General features: G+C 40.6%; 1 protein-coding gene across 4 annotated transcripts; it reads left to right on the forward strand.

The window, feature by feature from the left end:
- Positions 1–4,292: 4,292 nt before the first annotated feature.
- Positions 4,293–12,201, forward strand: slc33a1 (solute carrier family 33 member 1). Of its 4 annotated transcripts, none has more exons than XM_088913159.1 (8): positions 4,293–4,310; positions 5,328–5,444; positions 6,005–6,756; positions 7,542–7,732; positions 7,842–8,026; positions 8,160–8,277; positions 9,120–9,335; positions 10,510–12,201. In XM_088913159.1, exons 3-8 carry the CDS (start codon positions 6,033–6,035, stop codon positions 10,675–10,677), a joined length of 1,602 nt encoding a protein of 533 aa, XP_088769285.1. In that variant the 5' UTR covers positions 4,293–4,310; positions 5,328–5,444; positions 6,005–6,032; the 3' UTR covers positions 10,678–12,201. The 4 variants fall into 4 exon arrangements, with proteins under 4 accessions (XP_088769285.1, XP_088769286.1, XP_088769284.1 ...); XM_088913158.1 differs by lacking the exon at positions 4,293–4,310 and adding an exon at positions 4,491–4,563; XM_088913160.1 differs by lacking the exons at positions 4,293–4,310; positions 5,328–5,444 and adding an exon at positions 4,490–4,563.
- The last annotated feature ends 67 nt before the right edge of the window (positions 12,202–12,268 follow it).

Raw genomic sequence — 12,268 nt, forward strand, 5'->3', positions numbered from 1 at the left:
TTTTTTTTTAAAGAAAACACAAAACCTCAAACGTATAACGTATCTGGCGAGGGAGATATAGCTTTATTTCAATGCCTGGAACTTTTCCGAGAGACCTGGCTTCGCACGCTGTAGGTTTGATGCGTTACATGCCCAAGTCTTAAAAATATCTCTTTTTCTTATGCGGAGGTGTCTTGATATGAATATGTGCAAGAATGCACGACTGTTTTTTAGTATTTTATGGCAGGACCTGTAGGCTCGCTAGTATGTAACTATATTATTATTATATATAATTGTAAGTGTAATAAATGATATAAGTGTAAGCAATTATTATTTAGTGCAATAATAACAGTATAATAATATCATCACGTATATAAACTATGACAGTATAAAGTTTTTCCTCAAAACCTTTAACCTCCCAACCTCCCAAGTAAAACCAGCTGCTTTCAAGAGTGTGCGATGACAAAAGAATAATTTGCCTGTTTCATCGCTGAAAACACAAAAGCTAATTTGCATGTTTCCATCTACTTTGGCGAATATGCACACAGTAGACCGTCAGTAAGGGCGCTCTTACGTTCTCCCAGGGAGACCCTGCGCTGCCAGACCACTGGCTGAGTGTGATTTTGAATAGGATATTTTATCATTGCGCATCACTGTCGCACAATAGACTGATCCATCCACGGTGCGACAGGAAGAGCTACAGGAGGTCATTCCTGCCATAAGACTGTACAACGCACCCACCTTGCGTCTGGGCAGAGGCAACATTGACAGTGACCTGTTTCTGGACTGAACACTAAACTGATACATCTGTTCTTTTTCCCGTTTAAAACCGTTTTTGGGCAATATATGCCAGGGACCTGTGCAATACATTTATTCTGTTATTCAATTCATTTGTTCTGTTCTGTCCTTTGTGTGTTCTGGACTGTGAGTAACTCTTCGTAGTGCACTTCTCACTGTACTGATTGTATTGTATCATTCGTTACACTGTTGCTGTGTTGTCTGTGTTAAGCTGCTGTTGCACTGCAATTTCCCTCACGGGACCAATAAAGTATCTATCTATCACACAGCCCAGACATGCTTTAAACACGCTGGCTGTGCTGTAGAGATTGTACCCTCTCCAGGCACCATGGCCTACTCAAAACACATACACAAACTTTTCCTGTTTATGTTTTGTCAAATCTGCATCATGTTATGCTATGTTATTATCCAAGTGTTTAAAATATATTTTACTAAGTGATAGACACTACTACTTGTATATATAATGCTGGGGATTATAATTCTATTCTATTTCTGTAGATTGCATCTCTTGCTTTTGTAAGCCACCAGTTCTACACTATACCAAACTATAGAGCTTCAGTTAATGAGGAAACTAATGAGGAAGATTCAAGATGACTTGTTTAATATGTCCCAAAGTCTGACACAGGATCCAAGTTCAAGAAGTATACATCAGATTCCTGACATTTTGCTATGCGGATACCTGTGAAGTACTATTCCTCCTATCTCAATGATTACTGCCTTCTCACTTCTCCACCTGATGGGCTGTGCAGTGGGGCTGCATGTCAGTGGTGGGCTCCCTCCTATCTGCAATGTTCTTTGGTTTCCTTTGAGATGTGAGGCACTATACATGCGAAGAGCTCTTGTCATTATTTATTATTAAACCATTTCAGTGGGCTGGCACATGGATGGAAGGGAAAATAATATAAAGGAAGGAAAAACATTTAAGCTCTGACATAAAGTTGGCAACGTTATTAACCTGATTATTTGGAAGCAGTATTGCATGTTGAGTATTGCATGAGTATCGCCTGTTGAAATTACCTTAAACTGAACGAATAAGAGCGCCATCTACTGGCCACTAGGCTTAAATTTCCTTTACGATTTATCCTATGTACACTATTTCATTAGACCTATTATTTTCATTTTGGAATCGGTCCTCGCTTGGTTCCTGAAGGCTGTACGAGGACTACTGTCGAGCAGTGTCACATGTGTGCTACGCCAGCCGTCACATGCCAGATACAGCTTTATTTAGAGCCATGTGGCTTTCACGCAGACTGCCAACGCAACGTCCAGCGCATGATTAATAAATGCAGCTAAGTCTCAACACGCTGAACACATTATCTTGGATTCCTCAGCGCGCAGGACGGTTCAGACCATTTTATCGTCTCCGTGGCGAAATGGTATCCAGGCTGTGGGGGTCATGCAAAGTGTAACGTGTTACTGTTTCCAAATTTTGCTGATAACAGAAATGGCAGACCCAAAGTAGAACGTCAGATGTTCATAGCAGAGATAATGACACCAGAACATCTATGTGACAGTAAGGGTTCATGGCAACCGGTGCTCGCTCCATTAGGTTTAGTGCTTTTCCAAGTGAAATGTTATTGCACATTGTACAATGCACTGTGCTGTAAACTCGCATTGTGAAGGACAACGCATGATATGGACACATATGAGACGTGAAATATTTGTATAGAAATGTTACTGCGCCGGTGCATTAACCTGTAAAGACAAATGCAATTACTACCATGAAAAGCACACATCAAAAAGTGATATCAAATCGATTTATAGTCTGTTTGATATTGACATTTTTAACGATAACAAGAAATGTTTAATTGTTGAATGACTGAAAGGCGATGCTATTTTACTACTGTAAGGAGACTGAAGTGTCAGTGAAGTGTTCAAAATCACACGACTTGCAGAAGTTGATGACTTCTGCCTGCTAAATTACCTATTAATTTTAGCCGAAATTATTTTATTAGAGGCTGCTTTGTAAAGACCAGATACCGCTCTTCCAATTGCACTATAATCCATCCTGAAGAGGGCGCTGTTCCAATACTAGCAAGTCTGTTGGTTGTTGAGGCGTAGCATTGTGGTCACATGAACAAAGGTTAACGAACCTGGAAAATCTGTAACATCCGTACAAGGGAAGTTTGACCTGTGATTCCTGTAGCTGCCTCTGTTAACTGAGACGTCTGAAGGTGGCTGAAAAGTGACTGATGTGCAACTTGAAAAAGAGAATACAGTGAAATAGAAAACGACACAAACTATAAAAATAACAGAACCCAATTTGAACCATGCCCTGGTTCAGTTGCTGTGTGCATATCCATGCATTTGAAGAATAATAATGGATTCTTACCAGTCAAATATAAAGAAATACTCGTCTTTTTAAAACGGCCCGTGTCATTGTATAGTATTTCCTTCAATTACAACGAAGTATTTAATTTCCAATAACTGGTTGTTCTTACACACGAGAGTCGTGCTCATCCAATGTGTGCAGATATTTACAGGAGCTATTCTGGAAGTCTTTTTTACTAGACATAGACATCCCCTGTCTGAATGATAAAATAGTTAACTTGTTAAGTCAAACAACGCACATGCAAATATTTAAACAGCCACAAAGCATTTTGAGTAGGGTTAGTGTATTTAGTGTATGATTTAAATCCATTCTGCGTCTAAATAAAAAGAATCCTAAAACAGAAATAGAACAGTGATGCTTAGAAAAAGAGAATAAAAAACAAACAGTAATACTGCTTCTTGTAAGTGGTTAAGCTTTGCACTAATCCACAGAGACAAAGTTCATCGCGCACAATACTGACGCCTGTCTTAGAGGCTCACATAGTGTTTAGTCCTCCGTGCTCGGCGACTTCAAACCTACAGCGAGCCAGTAGCAAAACAACCTCCTCCAGTCTAGACGATGACAGCGCGCTTAAAATACCAATATAATACATAGTCTGCAGCAGTCTTCAAGTCTTTTATTTTGACTTTCAGCTCTTACCCATTAAACGTGAAACTCATGACTCCAATTTTCATCTTTCCAATTCTTAAGAAAAGTATTAAAAGTATTCTTAAGAAAAGCATGGGTCATGGGTTGTAATTATAACGTGATACACCAGAGGGCAGGACGCAGACATCAGCGAGCATTCCAAACTGATGAATTCATGTCACTTGAATTTACATGCATTTTCATTTTGCACAGAATACATTGCAGAGAGATAATCTGTAGTTTCGTTTTCTCTGAACTCTTCGCTTTACGACACTGGAACTATTTTTCGGTGATTGCCCCTTCTAAATATAGCAGGTGTTAAGAATAAGACTTGTTAATTCAGTATTTTTTTATTTCTGGCAGCGTTTATTTTTAAACATCCCTAAATAATGTCAAACTTTTTTTTTTCTTCTGAGACAATTTAAATATTTTGACAGATTGCATATTTTTCCATGGATAAACCTTTCCTCAATAAGCGTTTGAAAATGTGATGTAACCCTTAGTAAAATCTTGCTTGTTTCCTCAAGGGACGAGTGAACCACAACACAGATCTCACAGATTATTCTATGTAGAGGTAATTGTAATTAATACGTTCCTTTTACTGCATACTTTACCTTCACATTCATATTCCGTATGAAGCTATTACACTCGGGGTTGCGCTGTCGAGACTAAACTGCAAGTTGTTATACTGGTAACTGATATTTGAGACGGAATATGGTTAACAAAGCCCCTGTGTCGATGCCTATACACGATGTCTGTACAGTTCTGTTCGTCTTCCGGCGTCTAGCGAATATATCTCGGAGTTTCGGTTTTGCGGCACCTCAGAGGTATGTTTGCCATTGATATCAAATCCAAAAACCTTATCGTGCGTTAAAGCAGGCTTTGTAGTATAGTGACATTTTGAGTCAGATATTTTACTATGTGTGCGTGTGGAAGGGGTGTCGTGTTTTGAATTATGCAAAAAATACCTTGTAGAGATCATAGTCTGACTTTCACTGGCTGTCGTACGTATGCAACGCGAGTCAGCATTAACCTTTTCCAGCACATTGCAGTTTTCGTCATTAAAAATCTCCCAAACAGAGCTGGAGATTTTGAATCATAATTATGGTCTCCCCTTTCGTTATTAAAGATTGTAGCTGAGTCATACCACATAAACAGGTCTGCAGGGTTTGCGGAACCAACTTTTATTTTTTTTTTTACAATAATGCCTCTCTCTCTTCTGCAGCTAGAGGTTAGCGACTTTCCAAAACGCGTGAAGATTTTCGATGCAGTTGTTTTAGATGATAACGTTACACCCCACATCACAGAGGTCACTTGTTTTGTGTATTTTAAAAGCAGGTGGTGGCGCTCAGGTTCCCCCGCTATCACTGTAATACCCTTCAGAAGTGCACCGGCCAGGAACTGAAATGTGCTCGGCTGTTCAGACACGTCATCTTAAGCCCGCGGAACGGTTTCAGTGTTACACAGGTTTCCTTTACCACACCGCTTGCATTTTACCGGTAACCTTATAACGAGAGAGGTGGAGTTACGCGTTTCGGCATTAAACCTGTCTTTCCAACCGTTCTTTAATTGTATGTTTTGTTTTTTAAAGGCATTTTAATGGCCAGGCATCCTGCACTTTCATTCATTCGCAAGAGGTGTAATTCTACGTTATTCGTTCGCTGACATTAATCCACTCGAATTGACATGTGATTTATCTTCGCATCAGGTATCGTGCTAGATCATTTCGTTAAGTGTTATTTTGGTCTTTTTCATGCTTGCATTTCGATTTGTGTTCTGTTTATAGTACTTCGAATATTACTATCTGTACTTCCTGATATTCGTGTGCCTTTCCTTAACAGTGCATGGTTTGATGGTGTTTTGCTAGTTGACTGTTGTCTCTAGTATATCAGTCGTAGAAAAACATGCAATACTACGTGTAATTTTGCGGCACTCACTATTAATTGACTTTTGTTTGCGGAATACATACATTCTATAATGTAAAGTTTTATATTTGTTCTAAGCAGTGCTGAGGTTTCGTGTTAATACAGCCCTAGTGAATTGTATTCCTCAAAACCACTTTGACTAATGCCAATAAATCATAGTGATATATCCCACCAGTTTGACTAAGAAGACTGGAAACAAATGTTTTTGTTAAAATACGTGAACGTCGTCTCGGGTGTCTGTTACAGTAGCTACACACGAGTTGTTGTTGTTGTTGTTGTCGTCGTGTGTTCACGCTGGACTCGACAGCTACCAAATAATTTCCTATCCAAAACGCTCTTTCAGATTCCCCGAGAGCAGCGTCGGCACGGAAATGGCAGACTCAGTCGCGCACAAGAACGGGAGGCAACGCAAAACCGTGTCCTTGGACATGAAACTGAGCGATGGCAAGTTCGAGACGGAGGAAGAGGTTCTGCTGCACGAGTCTGACAGAGCGGAAGGGCACCCGAGGGCACGGAAAGGCCTGAGAGCGGAACTGGGGAACGTGTCGTTGCTGCTGTTCCTCTACGTGTTGCAGGGGATCCCACTGGGGTTGGCTGGGAGCATACCTCTCATTCTACAAAGCAAAAATGTCAGCTACACGGACCAGGCTTACTTCAGCTTCGTCTTCTGGCCTTTTAGCCTTAAGCTGCTCTGGGCGCCTTTGGTGGACGCCGTGTACTTTAAGACATTCGGCCGCAGGAAATCCTGGCTAGTGCCCACCCAGTATCTCCTGGGCATCTTCATGCTGTATTTGTCGACGAAGGTGGACTCGCTGCTGGAGAGCGATGGCCAGAAGGGCCCGCACATTGTGACCATCACCGCCGTGTTCTTCATGTTCGAGTTCCTGGCCGCCACTCAGGACATCGCTGTGGACGGCTGGGCGCTGACCATGTTGTCCCGGGAGAACGTGGGATACGCCTCGACCTGCAACTCCGTCGGGCAGACGGCGGGGTACTTCCTGGGAAACGTGCTCTTCCTGGCTCTGGAGTCTGCGGATTTCTGCAATAAATACCTTCGGTTTGAGCCGAAGCCCAAAGGGATTGTCACTCTCTCAGGTACTATGGTGCCTGGTGATAAATTAATTTGCGCTGTTTACTGAGCGGGATGAAAATGGCATTTTCTTTTCCACGAAGCAAATAGATATGTGAATCCCAGGTGTAATGAGGAGGAGCTAAGGGAGAGTAATTTGTGCACAAAGTCAATATTATGGACCAGTTGCGTAGCCTAATGAGTAGCAAACGATTTATATTATCAACACAATTAATCTTGTGGCGGAGAACTACTCTATTTCCATATTTAGACTTAGTTTTGTTGGCCTAAATGTAGTACATGAAAGACTTGTTATATTTAGCCTATCGAGTGATGGAACCGAAAGTCAACACATTCCTCTTGGCCATTATTGATTAAGTGCCTCAGTAAGCTTATAACAAACCTCTGGACTGGAATTTTAATTAAATTAAAAATATGGTTGTATCAGTAACCCCAGGGTTACAATGCAGCCTACTGTGGGTGAGCATAGGACAGTGCGTATGACTATAATTTAGTTTTAGAGTAATTTCTAATAAAGTAATAAAGTCCTGGTTGCAATTATTGTGCGACCTTATGTTTAATGTGGAATTTGTCTGGAAATGAAGCATCCATTTGAGGATTTTGGCAGGTAACAAGGATTTTAGAACATAACCTATACCAAAGGACATACACTTTAGGACATAAACTAGACTTTTCCTGAGAATGTAAATGAACTGAGTTTTATTTTGTAGTCATATTAAGGCATATGTGCTTATTGGACCTTGAGAAATCCCAATATCTTTTTTTTTGTTTGTTTCCTTTGTTTTTGTAGACTTCTTGTTTTTTTGGGGTATTGTCTTCTTGGTGACCACGACACTGGTGGCTATCTTGAAGAAGGAAAACAATAAAAAGTCCAAGCCCAAGGAGGAGACGCAGGGAGTCCTGGAAACCTATGAACATCTCTTCTCAATTATCAAGATGCCAACTGTGCTGACATTCTGTGTTCTTCTGCTCACTGCTAAAGTAAGTGCTGGTCCTTTGGCTTGCCGTGCTGCATAGTAATGTACTGTACATGCCGTGCATATTCCAAGCCATCTACACGCGTGTTTTAATTGATCCGTGTTCATTCCAGATGGGCTTCTCTGCTGCAGATGCTGTCACTGGACTCAAGCTAGTAGAAGAGGGAGTCCCTAAAGAGCAGCTGGCCCTGCTGGCAGTGCCAATGGTTCCCCTGCAGATCCTGCTGCCCTTGATCATCAGCAAGTACACAGCAGGTCCTCGCCCCCTGGACATTTTTTACAAAGCCTTTCCTTTTAGGTAAATACATTCAAGAAATTTCAAGAAAACATACCAGCAGTGGGAATGCATTTGAAATCTTTGATACTGAAAGTGTATGCAGGAATGTTGTCCTTTTGCCCAGTGTTAACGCACTGCTGTTAATGATCTGCAGGTTACTGATCGGACTGGGGTTTGCTTTGCTGGTGTGGTGGACTCCCAGTGTAAAGCAAGAGGGAGGATTTCCTGTCTATTACTACATTGTGGTCCTAATAAGTTATGCTGTACACCAGGTAAGGATTTGTCTTCAATGTCTTTCTCCTAATAGATAATTGGTAAAGTTAAATAATGTGTCTATTTTAATTTTTTCTTCTTTTGATTAACGTTCCTAAACTGTTACTGTCCCAAGCACTCTGTGACATCCTGGTAGGTCCTATTGTATTACTGCAGGCCTGCACACCCATTGCCTAATCACTGAGCAGTACGTGGTAACTGGAGCCATAGCCTTTGTGAACACAGCAACCTTTGCTTTTACTTGGTTTCTTCTTTCACATGATCACTGCAGGCAATAATAGATGAGTAAATTCTATGCTTGCATGCAACTATACCCCCAGACAGGGAACTTCCTTGTCTACAATTTTAACCAAAAGAGCTTAGAACACCACATGCAGCTTTTCCATTTATCCTGGGCACCTAGGCCAAGGATAATTTTTCCTTGTTTTATATGGCAGTTTGTGTGGTTTTGTATTGGATGTGATTGATACCAACGCACACTCCTTAATGAAATGTAAGAATAGCTCCATAGGTGAATGGTTCTCTGTCACACATCTTAAGTAAGACATCAGCTCGGTGCTGAGAGCATACAATCCTGATCCTCTTGCATCTACTGTATGTGCAACATTTTTTATGAAGCCCTTTTTTGTGAGATGGAAAGAAGTTACATATAAAACATGTCTACATTTGCTGATCACACACGTCTGTACAGGCAATTTATCTTTTTGACAGTGTTAACCAGCTACATATCAACAAGGGTGATAATGAAATGAGGTGTGTCATCACAACAGGTAGTAGCTAATTTATCCAACGATCTAAACCAGCTGATTCTAAGACGGCTTATTCCTTTATCTTTTAACAGGTTGCTTTGTATAGCATGTATGTGGCTGTCATGGCATTTCATGCTAAAGTCAGCGATCCAGTGATTGGTGGGACATACATGACTCTCTTGAACACTGTGACCAACCTGGGAGGAAACTGGCCTTCCACCCTGGCGCTGTGGCTCGTGGACCCGCTCACGGTGAAGGAGTGCCAAGGAGCTGAAGGGCAGACCTGCGGGTCTCCCGAAGAAGCAGGGGTAAATATCAATGTGATTTTCTGTTGCCTGGTGTATTGACGATTTGCTTTGGTAAGTGCCAGTTGAGCCTTTGGGTGTGAAAGTGACAGACATTCAAGATCTTTTCTTATCATCAAAGGCTGCTCAACAGTGTAACTCAGGTTTGCATTAAAAGCGACGTAAGAAGCTTAGAAATGTAAAGAGGCCTCTGGCGCCTTCTTTCTTGTTTTGTTGCTGGTGTGAGCAGTATAAATAATAAATGTAAGTAAATGCTTTGTATGTCCTTTGGTCGCATCAGTGAAGGTTTCCCTTGCATTTCTGTTGTTAAAATACAGACGTCTTCATGTAAATCATCATCATCATCATCATCATCCCCAGGCTTGACCTGGAGGTACATGATGTTTACGCATATTATGAAATAAAGAGGGCGCAGGGCCTAGATGCTGTGTGCTTGTTCCTGGATTGTGTTGCTAGGCGACTGTGATGTGTCCAAACAGTGGCGTATGATTGGCTGAGCACCACTGGGTGGGGGTTGAATTAGTCGAATAGAGTTCTCTTTGTGTAACTGGGTGCCAGAAAGCATGCAGTGATATCAGTGATGGGTTTAACTCTCTTCCAATCAGAAGTTACCCTCCTGCAAGGCATGGCTGAGCTTGGCAAGTTTGTAAAAAGGCCAGTAGTCCAATGGGTGTGTGGCTCACAGGACCTGGTTTACTCATCTTCATTACAATACAAGACAAATTACAAATGAGAGCAGGCTATTTGGTCCATCTAGCTTGTGTAGTTCCTAGCAGTTGATTGATCTGGGTTTCTTATCCAGCTGTTCCTTGAAGGAAGGCAGGATATCAGCTCCAAAAACATGGCTGTGTAGCTTTTTCCAGGCACCTACAATCCGTTGTGTAAGAAAGTGCATCCTTTTCTTATTTTTTAAATGGACCTCCTGCTGGTGTCCACTTGTGTCCTCTGGGTGGCTGCTGTTAATCGAGATATAAAGACAACAGTTGGCTTTGCCTGATTAGGCAAGTGGCACAGACATGAACACACTCTGTATGAAAGAAGGTACATTGCCACATTATTCTGCTAAAATGTTCTCATCCAGGATGAGGACAGAGCCCTGTTCATATGGTGTGTGTTCAAATTGTCCTAATTGAATCTTTAATGCTTTTGTCTCCCTTTTTTTTAATCTTTTTTTTAGCTGTGTGCAAAACTTGGAGGCTCCTGTGTAACCGTGCTGGATGGCTACTACGTGGAGTCTATAGTCTGTGTTGTCATTGGCTTTGGTTGGTGGTTCTGGCTGGGGAAGAAGATGAAAAGGTTGCAGGAGGAAAGACCGTCGGCCTGGCAGTGCAGGACAGCCAAATGATTGGACGCCTGTCCTGTCATCATTGTGGTCGTGCTGCCACTGCAGGTGCAGGGTGGGCTCCAGTGACTTTCACCGTCAAAATAAGAGCTAAATCTACGTAGCTTTCTTACTCTTCGCTGCAGCGTCGATTCATCGTTCAATAGGATAAGGGATGAGAACTGGTACTATGAAATTAACTTCCTGCTGGCAAGGTTGAGCAAGTCACATATTTCTATGCTAACTACTATGCTTAACTAAAGAAGAACACTCTGCCACTGCTTTCAAAAGATGTAGTTTTTATTTTCTTGTAACATGTGCCTTTTTTAAAAGCATGCGTTTTAGCCACCTGTTTTGATAGCAGATGAACATCTGTGAAATCATTTACCCGTTACTGAATATAAACATCAACCTTCACAAGGTTCTGTTCACAATTGAAAACTTTGAAAAGTGTATGCATCACATCTAGGCATACATAATATATATATTTTTGTATGGTTCATTGATTAAAAAAGCTTTATCTGGTTGATCTAATCTGATGTCATCCAGTCATGTGTAAAGTGATAAATTCACATTATGAAACAGATTGTAGATTATAAAAACATTTGTAACAACAAGATGTCGTTCTTAAAAAGTTTGATTTTTGTCTACAATTTGCAGTATTGCTCGCTGTTGATGCAGATCAAGAAGACTAGAAGGTGAAGGATACAGATTAAACCTGAGGTAGACCCTGATAGCAACAAAATTAATGTTGGAATTTATATTGAAGTACTTGGTTCCTTTTAAATGATTAAGTTTGTACAATCTTTTCTTTTAAAAGTTTAGTTCTGAGATTTTTTTGAATGGGTCTTCACGTTTCCCAAATTACCCATATGAGCTTGTAGAGTTTTTTAGTTTATAAAATGTGTTTTCAATAGGAGATCTTAATGTTGTGGTCACTTGGTTAACAATGTATTCTTTCTGTGTCAAAGCTGACATTGCTGTTCAGAAGTGGCTTTGAGGGCGATTCATTCACATGCCTTCTCTTAAGGATACAATGAGATGGTTTGTGCTCAACTACAACAGCCAAACTGGACTGCGTTTTCAGTTATTGAATATTTGATTTATCTGTATGTGAGAACACAACTTTATGTTGTGTGTTCTCACATACAGGTGATTGGTAAATAGTAGATTTTTTTATTGGGATATTTCCTGAAGTTATATTGGCTACAGTCTTACAAACTGAGCTCTTCTATAGATGGTTAAAAGCAGTGGTTCAGCGTCAAATTCCTGCTCTTGGAAAATGGGCCATGGTGATGGCAATGGCATTGTTATCATGTTGAATCTTGAGCACAGTGTTTAACAGGTTAGTTTTTTTTCTGTGGTGAAGATGGTCTTTTCTGTAATTAAAACTCCATACAAAGAACATAGTAATTGTACAGTATATGCGTTGTATATACAGTATGCCACACTGTAAACCGTTCTAAGAAACTTTTGTATCAACATTCCTGAGATGTAATATTACAAAGATTTAATACATATCCTATATGTAATAAAATATGAATCAGTTTTTTGTTTCCATCTGTTTTGTGTCGAGAATGTTTCACTAGTTCAGAGTTTGGGTAGTTAAGATTTT

The sequence above is a fragment of the Atractosteus spatula genome, chromosome 4 (assembly GCF_055471065.1).
Source record: "Atractosteus spatula isolate fAtrSpa1 chromosome 4, fAtrSpa1.hap1, whole genome shotgun sequence".
NCBI classification, from domain to species: Eukaryota; Metazoa; Chordata; class Actinopteri; order Semionotiformes; family Lepisosteidae; genus Atractosteus; species Atractosteus spatula.

Coding starts and splice junctions, on each gene's coding strand:
- slc33a1 (XM_088913159.1), top strand. CDS start 6,033: ATGGCAGACTCAGTCGCGCACAAGAACGGGAGGCAACGCAAAACCGTG. Junction 8,027..8,159: donor TACAAAGCCTTTCCTTTTAG/GTAAATACATTC, acceptor AATGATCTGCAG/GTTACTGATCGGACTGGGGT. Junction 9,336..10,509: donor GGTCTCCCGAAGAAGCAGGG/GTAAATATCAAT, acceptor TCTTTTTTTTAG/CTGTGTGCAAAACTTGGAGG.